Source organism: Pseudorasbora parva, chromosome 25 (assembly GCF_024679245.1).
Source record: "Pseudorasbora parva isolate DD20220531a chromosome 25, ASM2467924v1, whole genome shotgun sequence".
Lineage (NCBI taxonomy): Eukaryota > Metazoa > Chordata > Actinopteri > Cypriniformes > Gobionidae > Pseudorasbora > Pseudorasbora parva.
Window position 1 is genome coordinate 28843316 of NC_090196.1, and position 22524 is coordinate 28865839.

General features: G+C 38.2%; 1 protein-coding gene across 5 annotated transcripts in view; it reads right to left on the reverse strand.

The window, feature by feature from the left end:
• plxnb2b (plexin b2b) overlaps positions 1–22524 on the reverse strand; it is a 245161-nt gene that overhangs the window by 35241 nt on the left and 187396 nt on the right. For all 5 annotated transcript variants that reach the window (XM_067436860.1, XM_067436862.1, XM_067436858.1 and 2 more), the window contains 11 exons: positions 19549–20660; positions 16492–16680; positions 12494–12619; positions 11836–11936; positions 10813–10939; positions 10056–10212; positions 9103–9214; positions 8550–8661; positions 5485–5586; positions 3695–3787; positions 3344–3431 (listed from right to left, as the gene is read on the reverse strand). In XM_067436860.1, the coding sequence (XP_067292961.1) occupies positions 3344–3431; positions 3695–3787; positions 5485–5586; positions 8550–8661; positions 9103–9214; positions 10056–10212; positions 10813–10939; positions 11836–11936; positions 12494–12619; positions 16492–16680; positions 19549–20658 (2317 nt within the window). In that variant the 5' untranslated portion in view covers positions 20659–20660. The remainder of the gene's footprint in view (positions 1–3343; positions 3432–3694; positions 3788–5484; positions 5587–8549; positions 8662–9102; positions 9215–10055; positions 10213–10812; positions 10940–11835; positions 11937–12493; positions 12620–16491; positions 16681–19548; positions 20661–22524) is intronic.

Below are 22524 nucleotides of genomic sequence, written 5' to 3' on the forward strand. Positions count from 1 at the left end.
CATTATTTTCTCATTGATATTATCATAATATAACAGAATTTATTACACACACCTTTAGGCTACAATTATATTATACAATTATATATTAGGGGCGTAACCATTCCCAGTATCGTCACAAGTACTGTGCCAAGTAAAGTGACAGCTGACTAGATGTAAAAAGCCAAAAGTTATACTTAGTTTTTGTCCTTTAAAATACTATAATCATTAAAAGACATAGACAGCTAAAAATATGTACCGTGATGCTGTATTATTCTACTTGTTCAAATTTTATTATGTAGTTTTATGTAGTTATTTATTATGTAGCTAACTTGCAATATTTTTCTTTGCATGAGACAGTGATATTCATCACATGTCAGGCCCGTAGAGGGCGCTTTATTCAGGCCATTCAAATTCAGATTTTGGCTGCCTCTGAAACCAGATATTAGACTATCTAAGATGTTCAAGTAAATAGGCTACCCTAGAAATCCCCGCTCAAAATGAAATTCACTTTAAATAAACTTTAACTTTCATTCAAAACAGTACTCAATGCCTGACCCCACTCCATGTCTCCAGGCATATGCGCACCTTATGTATCTTACTCATGCTGCTTTTTTTTAAATAATCAACATATGAAAAATATATATATTATAGGCTAATTAAAATAGGCTATATTTTCGGCGCATTCTGATGGACATTGTCCTTTATGGCAGCAGATATAGCTCACAATACAATAGACATTTTTAGCCATACAGATATGTGCAAGACATAATTACAAACTATAAACGGTCTACTTTTATTTGTGTACACTCACAAAGGTCGTTGATTCAGAGAACGGATTATTTTGCATGCACTCACTCCTAACGCTGTCTTCATTACAAAATTGTATTTTGTTTACTAAATGCAATGTTTTTAATTTTAAAAGCATTTCTAAATTCAGTTCATATTTCTAACAAACGAAATTCAAAGCCAAAATAACGAGAGAAAAAACAACAAAAATCTTTGAGTTGCCACCATGCAAATTCAAACATTTCGTTCAAGTTTAATTAATGCGTGGATAACACGCCTATCCTTCCATTAAAAATAATGGCTATTGCAGAGCTGGGATATACACAAACTTACCAACATTCATTGCATACTTTTTGGAATTACTTATCATTAGAGGGAAAAAACATTTTAGACTTATAACAGCGGATAACAGAAACACCGTCATTTCGAAATAGTTTTTTCTTGACATTTAGCAGCCTAAATATCGGAAAGGTTTGCAAAAGCGTTTCATTGAACATAACTTAAGCGTCAAAATGTTCGCACTGCACAGTTCAGTTACAGTTTAACTTCTTAAACCCAATGCTGTTAAACTGAATATACGATTTTTTATTTTATTTTTAAATATCCACATAAACAACATATTTTTTGTCAATCCGCCCTGACCGTAGCCTTGAACTGACGCACCTTTACAGTGATCAGACATGTCATATTAAAGAGTGTTAAAATGAAATTTATCGTTTAAATTTTGTGATAAAATGGACTGAATACCTAATGTGTTCGTGTGGGAACTCGGATTGAAGTGTGTTCGCGCTTAAACAAGCAGACTGTAAACTGTTAAAGACTTCATTCGTAACCATTCGGCGCACACGTGCACTGAACTGAAAGCTCTGTACCGAAATGGTTCGGTACGAATGTGTAACGTTACAACCCTAATATATATCAGAATTTGTATTTTTTTATTTGAATGTGTCTACAATATAAACTTCTTATTCATTTTATACATATATAAAATTAATATCACAATTGCAACTGTGCAATATACACTATATTGCCAAAAGTTTTGGGACGCCTGCCTTTACATGTACATGAACTTTAATGACATCCCATTCTTAATTTTTAGTATGAAGTTTAAATATGGAGATGCCCCACCCTTTGCAGCTATAACAGCTTCAACTCTTCTGGGAAGGCTTTCCACAAGGTTTAGGAGTGTGTTTATGGGAATTTTTGAGCAATCTTCTAGAAGCGCATTTGTGAGGTCAGGCACTGATGTTGGACGAGGAAGCTTGGCTCTCAGTCTCCGCTCTAATTCATCCCAAAGGTGTTCAGTCTGGTTGAGGTCAGGAGTCTGTGCAGGCCAGTCAAGTTCCTCCACACCAAACTCGCTCGTCCATGTCTTTATGGGCAGACGCTTTGTACACTGGTTTGCAGTCATGTTGGAACAGGAAAAGGCCTTCCCCAAAATGTTCCCACAAAGTTGGGAGCATGAAATTGTGAAGTGTGGAATATTTAGTAGTGAGGAAATTTCACAAATGGACTTATTGCACAGGTGGCAACCTATCACGGTACCACGCTTGAGTTCACTGAGCTCCTGAGAGTGACCCATTCTTTCACTAATGTGTGTAGAAGCGTCTGCATGCCTAGTGCTTGATTTATACACCTGTGACCATGATGTGATTGAACACCTGAACTGAATACTTTTGGCAATATAGTATATATATATTCTATATATATATTCTTCAGTCTTCAGTGCCACATGATCCTTCAGAAATCATATATATATATATATATATATATATATATATATATATATATATATATATATATATATATATATATATATATATATATATATATATATATATATATATATATATATATATATATATATAAATGTTGCTTACATGTAAATAATGTAAAAAATAAATCTTGTCAATGCAACAACATATTGCGAGCTTCAAAAAAAGATGCAAAAGCACCATAAAAAGTACAACATACAACTTGTGCGCTATTTTCAAGTCTTCTTCATCATTCAATGCCTTTGTGTAAGGAATAAATAATTTAATTTAAGTTGTTACATTACACGTTACACAGAAGCGAAGCCGATTTGTGAGTAAATATTTTTTTTGAGTCTTGAATCTTTTCAATAATTAGTGGATCAGCTTTTTGTCTTCGCAAAACCAGTCTAAATGATTCGCTCACGAATCTGATTCTCAATGATTCAGTGCCAGATTATTGAACCTAAGAATCAGATCACTCAATTCCTTAACGGTGAATAATTCACCAGAAGGAAGATTATAAGTAACCAAGGTCTTGCGATTCCATCAGTTTGGCACATAAAACTATTAAATGACTTCAGAATACCTGGAATATAGTACATTAATCATATGGGACACTTTCCGTGTAATTTTCTGGTACTTTTCTGTCCGTTTTTGAAGCTTGAAAATGTCAGTTCCCATTCATCCTAACTGCATTGCTAGAGGGACCATCACATTCATCAAAATATCTTCTTTTATGTTCCACAGGAAGAAAGTAGGTAAGTCATAGGGTTTGTAATGACATGAGGGTGAGTAAATGATGAAAAACGAGTGAGAGCGATTACCACTAAGGCTGCTGTCGATCTTCTTTCCCGTGTATTTGTCTCTTACGTGGAACAGGACGTTGGTTTCATGAGCTTTATTAAAGGAAAACTGGAAGAGACAGATCAGATAGGGAGTCAACACAGACGGTTCCAGAGACTAGAGATGATATACAGGCTGGAGACTTTCCAACAGGGGGAGCTATAATCTCAAACTCCCACAAGAGCCATTGAAGTGTAGGTAGGTGTCTCTTTATGTTGGTAATTGGTTGCGTATCATTTAGCAAGAGCTTTATATATAAAAAGATTTACAGTATAGGAAAAACAGTCTGTCTTGGGCAACATGCAGATAAAAAGACAAAAACTAAAACTAACCACATAGCCGCTGAAAGAGTAGAAGGGTCCCGGCTCTGTCTTGACATCTTCCTCAGACTTCATCAGCTCTGCTCCGATGGTAAAATCACGACCCTGATGCGTCACAATTCAGAAGACATCAACTAAAAGCCACTTATTCACAGGTAGTATGACAGGAAATGATGGAAGAAGTTTGTGAAAATACATAAACTGGACCATTTCATTATGGTCAGAAAATTATTATCAGATTATGAATATACTGCCAAAAATAATTGTATCAATATGTATTTGTCTCTTGTTTGTCCAGAAAACATATTAGAACATTCTTTAAAAAAAAGACTGACTGTGGGCAAAATTTTGTAATATAGTGGCTTAATGACAATAAAAAATGTTCCAATGTATTTGTATTGCCTTTTTTATTGTTTAAAAAATATATAATAATTATATATTTATATATTTAATTTGTATTATTATTTCTGTACCTTAAAACTAGGGCTGTCAGTCGATTAAAGTATTTAATCACGATTAATCACGATTGTCATAAGTTAGCTCCCGATTAATCGCAACTTATTTGCACATTTTTATCAGTTGTAAATGTATCTTAAATGAATATGTTTAAAGTTTTTAATACTTTAATCAACATGGGTATGGACAAATATGCAAAATGTACGTTTATTATTAATGAAACCATAAAAATTCATAATAAGCAGTGATGTCTCTCATTTAAAAAATATGAATAAAGGAGTTTACATTGGCAGTTTAGTTCAGAACAGGGCACAGTTCTAATGAAAAATTTGTAATGTGAAAGCTGTCATGCGGACCTGTGACAGCACCAGAACCACACCACACCTGTGTGTGTGTGCCGAACTGTGCCGCGATTCACGCGAACAGTGAGAGAAACACGGACTCGGGAGAGCTCTTTTTCAGAAAAGTAACCTGTGTATTATTTTTTTTTAGCAGATTGTTAATGTATTTAGTTAAAAAAAAACACATATACTGTAAGTGGTGATGGTGTTAATGATTTGCCTCGGATATGAGCGAGATTGAGCTTCAGCGCATCCCAGACTGCAGAGAATGTGCTTAGTGTAAAAACGCATTTTTCGATCTTGAGTAATAAGAGTTAAGCAGAAGATTGTATGGTAGCTTATGTAGGCTACAACTGCTCTTGTTTCAGAATAGTAATATTAATGTTAACCCTTTTCTTTCCCTATTAATGTTTGCTGCTGCATCCTTTACGACTATGGCTGATCTCAGTTTCTCCAACTATTGGCTACGTCACAGATCAAACAGAAAATGCGCTACGTTAATAAAATTAGTGCCGTTAAAATGAATTTGTGTTAACTCGTTGTTAATTTTGACAGCCCTACTTAAAACAAGACAAGATTTTTTTTCAATGGATATGTTCTCTGAAAACATGTCCTAATTATTAGTGAGATTAATTATATAAATAAAATATATATATATAAATATAAAAAATATTTATTATCTTAATTTTGAGCCTTTTTAAGCAAATGTTAATGTATGATGATTTTATTAATTGTTTAACAATACGTAGTTTATTTATATTCTGTACATTTCTGTAAATATCTGTAAAAAATTTAATTAATGATATATTATTTGTGATTATACATGATATTTTGTAATTTAATTTAATTTAATTTAATTTAATTTAATTTAATTTAATTATTTGATCTAAATCCTCTAAATGAATCTAAATGACTTAATCTAATTCATCTTTATTTTATTTTATTCCTAGTGACCTTGAAGAATGGCATTTACTGTTTAAAAGGAGGCCAGGAAGTAGAACGCACCTTGTACGGGTCCAGATTGATGCCCTCAAAACTGATCCGGGTTTTGTGTCCGACCGGGATAAGGACGGGATCTGGGTTCTCGAACCGTGGACAGCTCTTGTTCTAGAAAACAGAGAAGATGGAGAAATTGGTTCTGCTTTACAGGAAAGTTGAGTCTGCTGAATTCCACACTCATCTACGGCAATCTTCTGAGCGATTGTTAATTTACATCCAACATAAATTAACAAGAATCTATTGAAACTGAAAAACTCATTAACCATGATGACGTGCATGAATGAAACCGTTTATTTACAGCTGAAATATAATATATCCTCACTGACATTGGTGACTGTGTCTAATTGCATATAATCCATTTTGTTTTCTATTTTGCTGATTCAGCTAATGTGTTTCACATTAAAACTTTCAGACTAAAGTCATTTCCTTTGTGTCCATTTCATCAGCCACATGTGACTGTTCCAGGAAACAGCAAATATCAAACAGTGTAGAGGCCATTTCTGAAATTGCTGGCACTGGATATCGATAATTCAGCTTTATGCTTCAAGAAATGGTTTAAATAAATAAATAAAATGTCTGGACCAGTTGGACCTGAGGTTTGAAGATGAGAATCACATGAAACTAATCAAAGCGGCCCAATCAATGGTGCTGATAGCACACATACATCACCAAGACGTTTATTCGATGTATGCTTTTTCATACATGTCATTTTTAGCACATTTCCTCATCTGCAATAGTTTGCTATAACACTTCCTGTCTAAACTTAGAATTGCATTCCGAAGATTTTGATTTTCCTAATACACATTCCTGGTCTTTTTTGAAAGAAAAAGTAATCAAATGCATTAATAGACAACTCTCCATTTAAGATAACGATGGCAGGGAAAATAGCCAAACATGTCTAAATATGCTGAGGAGGTGTTTTCCCGGTTTCCCACCAAAAAACAAATGAACCGAACTCATTGAAAAACCCTAATGCTCAAATTAATCAATTGGCTGGAGTAGGGTAAACTTAAATTAAACTAATTAGTTTAATCAAATTCATTTTGAGTCTTTAGTCTTTTGAGTTCACAAAACGGACACATTTTAAGTAATCTAACTTGCTTTGAGTTTTGTGTACTTGTTTCTTTTAATTTAGACTAACTTAAATGTAACTGAAACTTGGCTGGGATTTCTATTTCTATATAACACACGCTTTGCCTCATGGATGTCGGATGTGGAGTAGCATGTCTGAGAGTGGGACGTCCTATGCCGAGCCTTGAACACCTGGATAGGACGTTATTTGGCCGGCTCGTATCTCAGACTCCTGGGGGTTCAAAAGGGCTCTTCGAGATCTGTAAGCTGGACAAATAGGCGACAGCATCTCAAAGTTATAGCCGTTTGAAGTTTGTGCACTATTCTGACTACGTCAATTTGCAGATTGAGTCAGACTTCCACCGACTCTGAGGCTCTCGGCCAAGCCAGGGAGAGTGTCTCAGACCCAGTTAAAGCCAGATTCGGCCGCCCTCTGGAGAGCAGTCTCAAGTAAAGGCTTTAATGCCAATAACTAAGCCGGGGGTCACTCTGGTCGGACAGAAAGCTCAGATTTGAACGCGATGGATCACTGGAAGCTCAGTGGCCACAACAGACTATCGTAAGGCCCACTTACGCTGCATTCACACGGGGTGTAGGCGTTAACGCTTCCCATTTACTTTGAATGGGTGACATCCTCCGTTGCCGAACTGAATTGTGGGTTCCGTCACGGCGCTTCACTCGCGTTCCAAGCGGCAGAAGTTGAAGATTTCTCAACTTTTCAAGCGCCAGCGCAGGCGTCATCCAATCAGATCGCCGTATGCAAATATCCTACAGCAGACGCTAGCCAACAGCTTTGAGCACCTGTCCAGTGCACCGACAAAAACTACATGGGCAATCGCAATCAAACATAACACCAAATCGGCATCCATTTCGTCTCACAGACTAGCTGTCATAAAAAGGTGCTTTTTTGTGTTGTGTTTTGGTCCAAGCGGCAAGTTAATGTGATTGGCTGTTGTCACTATGACGATCGCGTCAGCACCCAGCTTCAGCCATATCCTCCGTCAAGCGTTAACGCCTACGCTCCGTGTGAATGCGGCGTTAGAGTTACTCTTGGTGGGAATAAAATTCAATTTCCACCTTGTGGACCTCTGAAAGTCCGAACTTAGAAAAAGTCCTGGAGGTCAGAGGTGAATTGCTACATCAGACCATCGTGAGGCCCACTCAGAGTTACTCTGGGTGGGTATAGAGTTTAATTTCCACCATGGTGGAGTTCTGGAAGTCTGGATGTACAGTAGAAAAAGTCCTGGAGGTCAGAGGTGAAGGGCCACTTCAGATCATCGTGAGGCCCACTCAGAGTCACTCTGGGTGGGTATAGGGTTTAATTTCCCCCCTGGTGGAGTTCTGGAAGTCTGGACTTAGGCTAAGTTTAGGGGTAGGTTCAGAATTATTACCTAGTTAATACCCAGTTAGTGTCACTACTACACAAGTACATAGTATGTACATGCGAAACAGGACTGTAAAATAAAGTACCAGAGGTTTTTTTGGGGTGTGGGTGGGTGGGTGGGTTTAGCATCATGATGAGAAGTGGAGCATAAGGAGTTTGAGAACAGATGTACAGTATGTTAAATGTATGCTATATTGTCGTACAAATTCAGCAATTGTAATGCCATGCTGATGCTATCAAAGCACAGTATTACCAATTAGCAAGTTGAATTAGCTGGCAAAGTTTACATAACTTACTTTTTTTTTTTTTTACATTGAGATTACATTATAGTTAAAGGCATGAATTAGCTTACTCAAAAATTTCAAGTTAGGAGCAGTTAAAGTGACTACAAAAACACATGCCAGTTCTGCTTACATAAAATTTGTATGTATCTGATTACACTTCTTTTTTTGTGTGTGTGTGTTTTTGCAATCTTTCCTGAATTTAAGTATTCATTTATTTCGAAACAAACTTTTGAACAGTGCATGTGTGCTAACTGGGGAGTGTAATAGACAGCATTACTGATAAAAAGGAAGAAAATGGTGCATGTGTGCTCATTTGACTATCCTTTCAGTACCTGTCTGGGTTTGATTATATTGGCACCGCTCTCTGCATCGCTCAGATCCTTGCAGGTGTGCGCCGCAATGTGCCACTGACATCCCCATGCACTGCTTACACAGGACGTGCATCTGTGGAGAAACACGCGGAAAGATTAAACCAGAGGACGGCAGAGGTTTCAAATCAGAGTTCCAGTTAAATTTTTCATCAGTGTGTAAATGTTTGGAGTAAAAGCATATAGTCCCAGTGCACTTCAAATAATACTCATTCATCAGCAATGTCCCAGAGCTCTTAAAAAACACAAGGAGAAGGGGGAAAAAAGAGATGAGAGATCGACTTTCATGTGTGATGAATGAATGAGAAACGAAAGCAATTTCCTGCTCTTGGAGAAAAAAAAAAACGTAAGCAAGTCTCTATAGAAGCAAATTCAATTCCAGCTTCAGTGATGCATTACAATTTATGAGTAAACCTCATCGTTACAGATGCTCGTATTCATTATACACACAGTGGTGTCAGCATAAAGCGGAGACACACACACTCGATGACAATAGAAGGCGAGACAGCAAACGTACGGTGTATTTTCTGCTTTCCGGACCGCCGCTGCGCAGTTGTAGAACTTGTACTCGCCGGACGCGACCTCCACGCTACCGTTCACAAAGATGTGGACCCCAACCTCCACAAAATCTGCAAAGACACGGAGGGTCAGATTAGCCAATCAATGCAAAGGTCACCTGCAAGATGTCTTAAAGATACAGTAGCAAAAACAACCTGAGGTTTAGAGAGAGGATACAAAATGGTGAATAAATTATGATGCGATTGTTGCAAGATTCCTTGATGGACATAAATAGACTAAAAGCACAATAAAGTAGTTCTACAGTCATATGGACTTTTTTATGGTGATTTTGCTCTTTTTGTAGCTTGACAGTTATGGTTGAAAAACAGGAGTGCGAAAATTTCGCTTTTTGATTTTCCGCAATAAATAACAGCATATAGGTTTGAAATAACATGCAAATAATAAAAACAATATAAAATCAATTAATACAAATTTAAATGAACCCTAAACGCATGTACATTTGATTGTTTTTAGAAACAATTGTTTAATATTTATTACAAAATAATCTTAATTGCATGCAGTCAACTAAAAAATAAATAAATGAATAAATAAATAAATAATATTAATCTGCAAAATAATTTAATTTTGATGAAAAAAAAGAAATAGGAATATTTATTATGAACAATTAATTATTTTTATTACATTATTATATTATTATATTTATTACTATATATATATATATATATATATATATATATATATATACATATATATTGTATATATATATCTTCATTAATTTAACTTAACTCCACGTCAAACTGGATTGCTACTTTACCTGTAGACATACAATAAATAAAATAAAATAAATGTTTTAAAATCACTCTTTATAGATTAACTAACTAAGTTAAATATGTTAACAGTTTGCAGAGAGTCTGTAAAACTCTAAAAAGACGTTCATGTGTTGTGACGTACCCTGGTGTGCAGGTGTCGGGGGAATGAGAGGCTGTTCGGGTAAGCGGCAGCTGATACGGCCGTCCACGATCCTGGCACTGCTATTATAAGAGCCAAAGACGCAGTGGATGCGGTCGGAGTCTCTGAGGATCGGCAGCGATCGGACGTTTATCTCCACCTGAGGGACATTTTACAAACTCTGAACTCACACAGTTGTGCTAATATGGGAGAATTGAGCTAAACAATCCTTCATTATAATCCTAAATCTTTGAAGCAATTACATGGCATTTCGCCATTTGTATTTATACACATTAGGAGATGACTGGTTTGGGTTTGTTCAATGCCATCCAATGCAAAAATTATGGATTAATGATGATAAATTTGCTCATGTTTTATACAGAAGCTCTGAAACTTCTAGGCTATGGCTCATTAAAATAACATTTCCAAACTTTGTTCGAATAATTCTCGACATTCCATAAGCTTTTTCTTTTACAAATAAGTTCTCTCATTTCTCTCAAAACAACAGCTAGAATCGTCTTGTTAATCCACACAGGCCATAATCAGAGAACGCACCGCAATGAAGCGCAAAACACAACAGCAGCACCTTTAGAACAGAATTCTAAACGTGCCATCAGCGCCCATTGTGTTTTCACCGTCTGTTCACCAATATGGCCTCATTGTGTGGGAGTCATGCTCAGCTTTTCTCATAATCAGTGCTGAGCAGTCTGGTTTAAAAATAAGACTCTGGTAATTGTGTCCGCGACACTCAGGCTGGTACCTGCTGGGACTTCAAGCAGCTGAGATTTGGCGGGTGGAAAGAGACGATTTTTACACATTGTTGGCTTGGACTCCACAACCAACCGTTCTTTTCCTCCGCACGACTGCACTCCGATCGCCTCGTGCATCTACACAATCAATAACACATTAGAACACAACACTCTTCATGCAATTAAATACAACTAAATTATAATACAACACTGGAAAACATGATATATATATATATATATATATATATTTTAAGATTCTTTGATGGATAGATAACTAAAATAACAGCATTTATCTGAAATATGAAACTTTAGTAACATTATAAATGTCTTTACTGTCACTTGATCAATTGAATGCATGCCTGCTGAATAAATGTATTAATTTCTTTAAGTTCTTTCCCAAAAAAAGAAATAAAATAAAAGTCTGACTGACACAAAACATTTAAATTGTAGTACAATGTTACAAAAGCTTTTTATTTCATATTAATGCTGCTTTTTTAGCTTTCCATTCATCAAAGAATCCTAAAAAAATACACAACTATTTCAATTATTCATACACACTAATATTAAAAACAAAAAGTGTTTGTAAATATTTTGAATGCATATAATAAAAAATTATATATATATATATATATATATATATATATATATATATATATATATATATATATACACACACACACATAAACTTTTATTCAAGACACATAGGTCCATAAAGACAACACAATACAAATAATAATAATAAAAATAAATAATAAAAAAAGTTAAAAATGAGCACATCAGGAGTCATTTCTAAAACATATACAGACTTCGGGTCCAAGTACATACATACACACCCCTGCATTTTTATTATTATGTTATATTTAAGAATTTTTTATATATACTAATTAGCAAGTACAGTGGGAATAGAAAGGAAATACAGTGAGATATGGAGGAATGGGGACTCTGAATTGCTGCATTCGACTTTTATCTCCCATATGAGCACCAGGATGCCAAAGACAAAAGCACTATTTAAAGAATGTAAAATATGTAGGTACCTTCCCTCCAGGACACACCAGCCACAGTATGGATCTCTCTGAGTCATGCAGGTCTGGCAGTCCGTCTTCAGATGGCAGGCCTGTACGGGCACCTTCGTGATCTGCATGACCACAAAATCATAAAGAGATTCATAAAGCTGCACTCAACAGAGCTGGAATGCTGCGCTGACCAATCAGCATCCAATAATGCAATGCAAAACCAATCACAATTAAAATGATGTCATCACGGGTTCAAAAAGACAGAGAAACAACAGTTAAAAACATTAAAAGTAAGGTAGTTTCTTGAAAAGTGTGAAGTTTACACTGGAATGAACCGATCTAAACTAAGCATGTGAAGTGGTTCAAGCAGAATTAATTGCAGAAAATTACAGAGAAGAAAAAAACGACAAACAAGAAAGCATGAAGGATTTCAATACATCACTGCCTCATAAACACTGCAATTACAGCACTCTAAGGTCATAGACACAGCAAGACGTACACTGTACCAATGCTTTCAGATTGTATTTTTTTTTTTTAAATGTATATTTTGGCACCAACGGGAGCCGTAACATTAAAAAACACTGGAATAGTGGTAATCATGCGTTTCCTGAGGTCGAAGCGGCAATAATCAAAGCGCTAGCGAGCACACCGTCTGTGATAAATGACTCCAGCCTCTTACCTTTTTCTCTGTGGTGATGTACAAGTGGGCCTTGGTTTTGTCAAAGAAAAGGTTCTTATTTACATAGCCGCTGGTTTTGTAGCCCGGACCGGGGTTGTACGCCTCTGGCTGGTTTGACAAATGTACCTGGGTAAAGAGAGAACAATAGACACAGAGAAAGCCACAATTAAAGAGTCGGGGACAGGACAGGACACATCTGTCATATTTACAGACCACACAAAACCCCCTCAGCGCACCTGAGCCACACCTGACAACGTGTCAACCCTCAACTAATGGCCTGCGAGCCACATAATGACCATAAAACCACAGCTCCATTCGCTGGAACCTCACAAAAACCTCCATCCGTACTGGTTTTCATCCATCTACCGCTCAATTTCATCTGTCTACAAATAATCAGCTCTAACAAAGGCTTTTTATTTGAGTGTGAGAATTGGACTCAAGTCGAGCGAGCTGTTCATTATTTCTAATAGAACGTCTAACGTGTTTAGTTGTGTCTGCGGTAGCGAGGGATTTCGTCAGTGATATCTTTTTCCCTTTCATCCTTCTGTCACAGATTCGCCACGTTCACCCTATAATTCCCTTACCTGCCAAAGCCTAAACTCCAGCTTTGTGACGAGCCGCCTAAATCAGGTGTGTGACATCAGGTAACTAGCTGCTTGTAGCAGTTCACTAATTGGTTGTCTCAAATTTCCAGAGATGTTCGTTTCCTCAGGATTTCTTTAACAATGCCTAACACACAAGCTCGTTCCATATCCTCCTACAGACTGTCAATTTTTGGTTATTTTTACATTGTGGAAAAGTTAGTTTAAAGGGTTAGTTCACCCAAAAATGAGTATTGTGTCACTTACTCGTCCTCATGTTGTTCTCATGTCATTTACTGTCCTTATGTACTCGTCTTCATTGAGTCATTTACTCGTCCTCATTGAGTCATGTACTCGTCCTTATGTACTCATCCTCATTGAGTCATGTACTCGTCCTCATTGAGTCATTTACTCGTCCTTATGTACTCGTCCTCATTTAGTCATTTACTCATCCTTATGTACTCGTCCTCATTGAGTCATTTACTCGTCCTTATGTACTCGTCTTCATTGAGTCATTTACTCATCCTTATGTACTCGTCCTCATTGAGTCATTTACTCGTCCTTATGTACTCGTCTTCATTGAGTCATTTACTCGTCCTTATGTACTCGTCCTCATTGAGTCATTTACTCGTCCTTATGTACTCGTCTTCATTGAGTCATTTACTCGTCCTCATTGAGTCATTTACTCAACCTTATGTACTCGTCCTCATTGAGTCATTTACTCATCCTTATGTACTCGTCTTCATTGAGTCATTTACTCATCCTTATGTACTCGTCCTCATTGAGTCATTTACTCGTCTTTATGTACTCGTCCTCATTGAGTCATTTATTCGTCCTTATGTACTCGTCCTCATTGAGTCATTTATTCGTCCTTATGTACTCGTCCTCATTGTGTCGTTGAGTCATTTATTCGTCCTTATGTACTCGTCCTCATTGTGTCGTTGAGTCATTTATTCGTCCTTATGTACTCGTCCTCATTGTGTCTTTGAGTCATTTACTCGTCCTTATGTACTCGTCCTCATTGTGTCGTTGAGTCATTTACTCGTCCTTATGTACTCGTCCTCATTGAGTCATTTACTCGTCCTTATGTACTCGTCCTCATTGAGTCATTTACTCGTCCTCATTGAGTCATTTACTCAACCTTATGTACTCGTCCTCATTGAGTCATTTACTCATCCTTATGTACTCGTCTTCATTGAGTCATTTACTCATCCTTATGTACTCGTCCTCATTGAGTCATTTATTCGTCCTTATGTACTCGTCCTCATTGAGTCATTTATTCGTCCTTATGTACTCGTCCTCATTGTGTCGTTGAGTCATTTATTCGTCCTTATGTACTCGTCCTCATTGAGTCCTTTACTGTCCTTATGTTCTCGTGCTCATTGAGTCATTTACTGTCCTTATGTACTCGTCCTCATGTTGTTCTCATGTAATTTACTCGTCCTTATGTACTCGTCTTCATTGAGTCATTTACTCATCCTTATGTACTCGTCCTCATTGAGTCATTTACTCGTCCTTATGTACTCATCCACATTGAGTCATTTACTCATCCTTATGTACTCGTCTTCATTGAGTCATTTACTCATCCTTATGTACTCGTCCTCATTGAGTCATTTACTTGTCCTTATGTACTCGTCCTCAATTAGTCATTTACTCGTCCTTATGTACTCGTCCTCATTGAGTCATTTACTCGTCCTTATGTACTCGTCCTCATTGAGTCATTTACTCGTCCTTATGTACTCGTCCTCATTGAGTCATTTACTCGTCCTTATGTACTCGTCCTCATTTAGTCATTTACTCGTCCTTATGTACTCGTCCTCATTGAGTCATTTACTCGTCCTTATGTACTCGTCCTCATTGAGTCATTTACTCGTTCTTATGTACTCGTCCTCATTGAGTCATTTACTCGTCCTTATGTACTCGTCCTCATTGAGTCATTTACTCGTCCTTATGTACTCGTCCTCATTGAGACATTTACTCGTCCTTATGTACTCGTCCTCATTGAGTCATTTACTCGTCCTTATGTACTCGTCCTCATTGAGTCATTTACTCGTCCTTATGTACTCGTCTTCATTGAGTCATGTACTCGTCCTTATGTACTCGTCCTCATTGAGTCATTTACTCGTCCTTATGTACTCGTCCTCATTGAGTCATTTACTCGTCCTTATGTACTCGTCCTCATTGAGTCATTTACTCGTCCTTATGTACTCGTCTTCATTGAGTCATTTACTCGTCCTTATGTACTCGTCCTCATTGAGTCATTTACTCGTCCTCATTGAGTCATTTACTCAACCTTATGTACTCGTCCTCATTGAGTCATGTACTCGTCCTTATGTACTCGTCTTCATTGAGTCATGTACTCGTCCTTATGTACTCGTCCTCATTGAGTCATTTACTCGTCCTTATGTACTCATCCACATTGAGTCATTTACTCGTCCTTATGTACTCGTCCTCATTGAGTCATTTACTCGTCCTTATGTACTCGTCCTCATTGAGTCATTTACTCGTCCTTATGTACTCGTCCTCATTTAGTCATTTACTCGTCCTCATTTAGTCATTTACTCGTCCTTATGTACTCGTCAAATCTTTACAACAAATCTTTACAACAGAACTGAATCAACACTGGACTGACTTCAGCTATGGGTAGCGGCTTTGAAGACAATCTGTAATGTATACAGCGCTTTATAAATAAAGGTGACTTTTAAAGGAAGTGTATGTAAGATTGTGGCCAAAACTGGTACTGCAATCACATTCAAATGACTGCAGAGCGGTGTATCCCCCTCCCCGCAGATGCCGAATCACTACTGACTTCGTGATTGGTCAATAGGTGGAGGGCGGAGCTTCAGGCCAAAACACAACATGTCAACATCAACATCAGTTGAGGGCTGCAACAACAACTTTTAAATGACAATATCCTGGTCGGACTACTGTTGTCAGTGATATAAGTATTTGAAATGAACATGATTTCTTAATGTCTAGTGACATATCAGGGCCATTTTATTATTCATTGAAATACATTTCTTACATACAGTTCCTTTAATAATAAAGGTGACTATAATGTCATTTAAAAAAAATTAAGTCTTCTAAAGCTATACAGCAACTCTGTTAGAGAAAAACAAAAATGTAAGTAATTATTCAATTATTCATATTCTCCTGAGTGAGCTGCTGCATTCAGTCGATCTCAAGAACTGAATCAGGGTGAGTAAATGTGAACTATCCATTTAAATGAAGAGTTTATAGCTCAGACTCAAAAGACATTCTTTACTGTTATCCTTACATAACTAATGAACATCTAGAACACATTTCCTACTTACTTATAAAGTAGTAAGACCTCAACTATATGTCTTCTAACACCTCAGATGAGGGTTTGAGCACCGTGTTAATGTAGTTTCCAGAATTGAACAGAACTTATCTCACCTTGATCACCTCTGCAGCACTGTGCCCCAGAAAGGCAATGGTGTGATCGTTCTCGACAGCCACAGCCACTGCGGTCAGCAGGTTCTGCCTGATGAAGACAGGATTGGCCTTCAAGGCAAACTCCTGCCGACTGGCCAACGGAGATGGCAGAAAATCAGCTCCGCACTTATACTGGTTCACAATGTCTTTCTGCAAGATAACAAAGAGTAAAGGGAAGCAGAAAGAACTTAAACAATGTACAAAATGTACTTTTTAAATATATGTTCCTGGACCTATCGTCTTGTTAATCTTTCATCAAAATATAACTGGATCTGACTAAAAATTTTTCCTGGTATTTTCTTTCACTACACAGAAGTAAAACAGTTTGAAAAAGAGCACATTTTGTACGTCTCTACTTTCCAGGTGCTGTATGTTAAGCACACAAAAAATCATTAGCTCTCACAGCAGTTTTCTAAAGCACACCATTTTCACCGAGGTAATTTCAGGATGTACACAGCTGTGAAATGTGGGGGTTCTTATATAGAAAGAAAGCAGAAAGCATCATAAAATTAAGAAAAGCAACACATAAGCAAGGTGTGTTTTCTATGTACTTCTACGTGTATTTTCTATTTTACATATTAGTTTATTATACTAATGTGTTTGATATCACACAAGTTAGCAAGCAGAGGTGTGCGATATTGATAAAAACTGAGACATCAATATTTTCTGGGATTTTATCGCTAATGATAATTTGACAGTATTTTTTTGTTAGTACCTTGGCAGGTTTAAGACTGCTGTGGTCAGCTGAATATAAACATTTTAGATATTCTTCATATTCTGCCGCAGTGACAGAAGTGATATTTTCCAACACGTTTAATTAGATTTGTACTATTTATGGGCATGTCTGACTCTTTTGCTAGTTTAACAACAGAAAAACGGTCTGCCTGAACCTGAAAACTTGTCTGAAACTTGTCGTTCTCAGACCATTTCCATCTAAAATAATGATGATGGCATAATAATGCAGCTACACCTTTTCAAAGATCAGTAAATTTTATTTCTAAAGACTATTTAACACTGAAAAGGGAAAACATTTTAAATATCCACAATAAATTAACAAAACAACCAAAAACAATAAAAATAATTGTCTGTCTGTTAACAAAAAATGCACTAGAATAAATACCAAAAACAATAAATAAAATGGATGAAAACTGCAACGGATGATTGTGTTTAAGGTGCATATTAGGGGTGGCACAGTTCACAAAACCCACGGTTCGGCTCGTATCACGGTTTTAGGGTCACGGTTTTCAGTTCTGTATGGCTGTTGTTTTTTTCTTTTAAAGGTGCACTATGCAACTTTCCGTCCACTGGAGGGCGCCTATTCAAAACAAATGCGTAGTTTGATGACGCAAAGTTTGAGCGCAGCATCTTAGGACATGTGGTCTTCACCTCACAGCCGGTGGAAAAATAGCCTGACAAGCCAGACCCACATCAAGATGTTTGGTCTGGAAACTCACCATAGACAGGGCTCAATCTGAGGGGCGGATAAACGGTTGTCTTTCAAACTCCCTCTGCACGCGATAGGATAGCGCTACAACCAACTAGAGCAACGAAGGTGAAGCAGAGCTCGCTGACAGATTAAACATTCGCCGTATCTGGTCGGCTAAACTCAGAACACATCTTCTCTTCTTAAGAATGACTTCAGTGCCGCTCTTTGTTCTTTTCTCAGAGAAAAGCTTAACTCCAAGTCTTCCAGAGTCGCGGTCAGAGCTGATTCGAAAGACCGCCGTTCGCCAGTTTCTGTGTTTACTAGAAGCACGCAAACGCAACTCGGCCGTCGTCATTATGGCCCCGCCCACCGACTCTATACATGATGTGATTGGGCCGTCCAGATTGTGAGGAATACAGCTCAGAAGGGTATTGAGAGTTCCCAGACGACACTTGCGGGCAGATTAAATTTGCTGCCGCTAGGCTGCGTCTAGATTTCTAGGCTAGGTGGAAAATAGGACTCGGGCAGAAATCATGTTGATGGATGCAGTTATTAACGTTACTGTAGTGTAAAGCAGAGCAGGAGCGAGTGTTGTGGAGCTGAGCACGGCCGCTGGAGCGCTTGTTACACAAATACCCGCCTCGCAAACACCGGGACTTTTATTATGACGGGACGGGACACATGCACCGGGCGCCTGCAGTTTTTCCGCTCTTCCGGTTATGGTTTTGAGGTAATGCAGCTCTGTTTATCATATTGGATACATTTAAGTGTGTTTAAAATGATGTTATGACGTTACTCCGTGAGTTCGCTTGTTTACACTGCTAAGAGTAAAGCGCTTCTGCCAAATAAAACACGACACAGAGGGTAACGCAGATATGTCGCAATTGACTCCCTCAAACGCTATGCTGAAACGTCCCGGTCCTTGGTTAAAATAGCAATTTTCTCACAATTTACAAATAGTTGGAAACATTTAGGATATTGTAGGTACTCAACTGAACAAAATATATAACACCGGCCTAGTGGTTTTTGGATATTTTACTGCAAAAATACTACATAGTGCACCTTTAATTGTTAACACTCCAGAAATGTACTTCAGCATATGATATATAGCTTAATTATCCACAATTTAGGATACAGTATTAAAAAAAGGTGCGCGCGGCAAAAATGACATCAACGCGAGACCCAATTTCGCTTGGCGGTGTGCACGTCAAATTTTTACGAATTTTGAATTTTCACGCCAAACGGACGAGGCGCACGCAGTTGGTGAGAGAGACGAGGAAAACAAACAAACAAGCATACAAAAATGGTAATTATCGCGGCCGAAAAAAATACAGCTTTTTTTTTATCGTGCGATTAATTGATTTATTGACTATCACGACAAGCCTATGCAGAATGATAAAAAAATATATATTTTGGACATTTTATGTCTTTTTAAAAACATTAACTGACATTTAAATATTTGGTAGAGGGTCATAATACATACACTGTTCGGTCCATAAAATTGTTAGTTGTTAAACTGCAAAGAAATGACATTTCTGCTTCAAAACAGACGTTTGTGTCATTGATCAATGTTATGAACAGCTGCTACTTACATCGTGTTTGACACATGGATCATCTTTACTGGATGTGTAGGGACTCTCCACAACCAATCTGTCGTCAATCTTGCCATTGTCCGTGTAGCAAGCAGTAACTATGGCCAAAAGTTTCTGGTTGATGCTTCTAAGGGGGTACATACACAGAGCTGATTCAGTGATCCCTTCCTCTGAGCTAGCCACCACAAACAGGACTTTATCCCATTCCAGAATAATCCCGAACTCTCCGGATTCTGATATAGCCTGGGCCAGCTCTTTACCCGGCTCTGTCAAATACGCGGCCTGAACTTTATTGAACCGATTCTTTTGGCCGCAACTAAGCTGTAGCTCAGTGTACGAATAATAGTGATTGTCGTTCTCACAGAGGCGCGAAACAAAAGTAAAGTTCTTGTTGTCCGTTCCACCGAGAGTGCGTGAAAATAGGAAATAGACAAAATTGTCATTTTTGAAGGCAAAACGGAAATCGTGCAGGTACTTGGGCACAAAGGGAACTGCCTGGACTGTAGACGCCTCGATGATGCTCTCGAACACGACCCAGTCGCGATAGTTCTGCACGATTCTGGTGCTGATAAGTTTTGAGCTGTCCATGCTTCCATAGCCCTTCCCGACCAAAAATACGTTAAATGGTTTATCATCGACTTCAAGAGTAGCCATGACGGCCACAACGGACACGTGCTCTTCAGTGCTGGCAGCGTAAGTCCGCTCCCCTTTGCTGTCGCTGTAGTATATCTGCTCTTTGACGTTGGTGAGGTTGAGCAGAGAGCAGATCCCTCTGTACAAACTCCCACAGACTATAAGCGATCCGTTAGCTGAATGAACCAGCAACAGTTTATTGGTGTTGTTGGTGTCTTTCAGCTCCTGGCAAGTAGACACCGGAGGTGTACAACCTCTCGCATCTTTCTTGGGCCCTGTTTCAGCTCTGGCCTCAAGGTTTAATGAAGAGTCTAATTGATAAATAGTATTGACCGCACCCAGGTAAACGCGTCCAGTCTGGGAGTCCCGTGCCACATTATTGATGGGCGTGTCCGTGGAAAACTCGAGGATGGACTCTTCGGAGGATGCAGCGGTTACTTGTAGCACCAGTAGGACTGCTGGTAACCAGGTAGCCATTGCTGTAAAAAGAAAGAGTTTGAATTAGGACAAATGACAAATTAAGAAGAGCCATAAGTTGCCAGCCACCACCAGCGTTTCTGATCGTTTGTTGTTTGATTATCTGAACATGCAATATATCAAAAGAAAGAACAGCCTCTGCTTTAAAGCAGCACTAGGTAACTTTTCAACCTTCATAATACATTTTTTTAAGACTCTTGTGATGATAAATCGACTTACAATAGGTTGAATGACACGTCTGCCATAGCCTGATGGGGTCTGTATCGTTTTTAATCGTACTTTTAAACTTCGGGTTTCGGGTAGTAACCCGAGAAAAAAAAAGAACTACAAAATTCGACTGCTTTACGGCATATCCGTCACTTCCACCAACACACACACTTCCTTACATTCGGACGTGCGAGCCCAACTTTGTTCGTCGGATAATATAGTCATGTCCGAAGCAGCAGAGAGCTGAAGGAGGCGTGCCCGACCGATGCTGTCCTGCTTGTTACGGTGAGCTACCACTCAAACATTGAATTGAAGTATCATATAGATTCTGTAAAACGGTAACCAATAGACTACTATAATGACGCTGGCTTGTAAACGTGAGCATCGTAATTATTTGGCGTTTGAAAAAAATAAAACCCATGAAATTATATTCATATGACATGCTGAAACACTGACTGTAACGTTACCTGGGATGAAGACATTTCACACGCGACGTCAGAAGAACTCCTCTTGCAGTATTCAGGGGAACTGTTAGTGCTGCACCGACCCGCGGGACGCTTTTATGAAGTTATTTGGCCCGCACCGCACCACTGTATACATTTTTACAACCCGCCGCGCACCCGCGACCATTAAATAGACATACGGGGTCCGCGGGTTATGGGACGACACGTGCATCACTTGTTCAGGGCTATCAGGGTTGTCATGTCAACAAATGCACGCGCGATGGCATCCCCTGTTGTAGGATGACAGCTCTTACGACAGTAGTTGAGGACATTATTTTTTCCAAACTGTAGGGGGACCCCGAGAGCAAAAGTAGCCAAGTGGGGCTTTAAAGACATTTAACAAAAAGCTGAGAAAATTGCATTTCTTTTTTTCTTCAAAGAATTCAGCAATGATTCTGTCGCTTGTTTCTGCTACCTGTTTTTTCTGTGTTTTGATCTGGAGATTTTCTACTATTTCAAGATGCATAATAGCGCCCCCTAGCGTATAACAGAGAAAACACGGAAAGCAAGAAAATTCCGTCAATGCTGGGATAACATAGGCTGAATTTGAACAACCACCAAAAAAAACCTAGCAACACCCTTGAAACCACCCAGAACACCATAGAAACCCAGTAGATAACCAGAGCAACCTCCTAAAACACAATTCACACCCACTAAGACATCATAGCAACGCCCAGAACAACCTATAATACTCAGACAAACATACCCCCCTCCCCCCAGCAACTACCTAGAAACACCACAGAAACTCACTAGAACATCCTAGCAACACCCTAGAAACCACCCATAAAATCATGATAACCCTTCAGAACATCCTAGCAAAGAGGTAATTAATAGTTCTTGCTAAGGTAGACATCACTATCATTATTGTTTATAAACTACCCAGAACACCACAATACCCATTAAAACATCCTAAAAAACAACAACAACACCACCCATAACATCACAGAAACACCCTAGAACATAGCAACCCCTCAGAACATCCTAGCAACATAGTAAAATATGAATTACCCTAAAAAGACAGGTTTTGAAAAAATGAAACCATGTACACAAAGTTAACACACAAACAAATTATGGCTGCAACAGTTGGTGAAGGTCACTACAGGTTTGGCTTGACCATGGTGCTCAATCTCACAGCCCATTCATCCCTTCGGAAAAA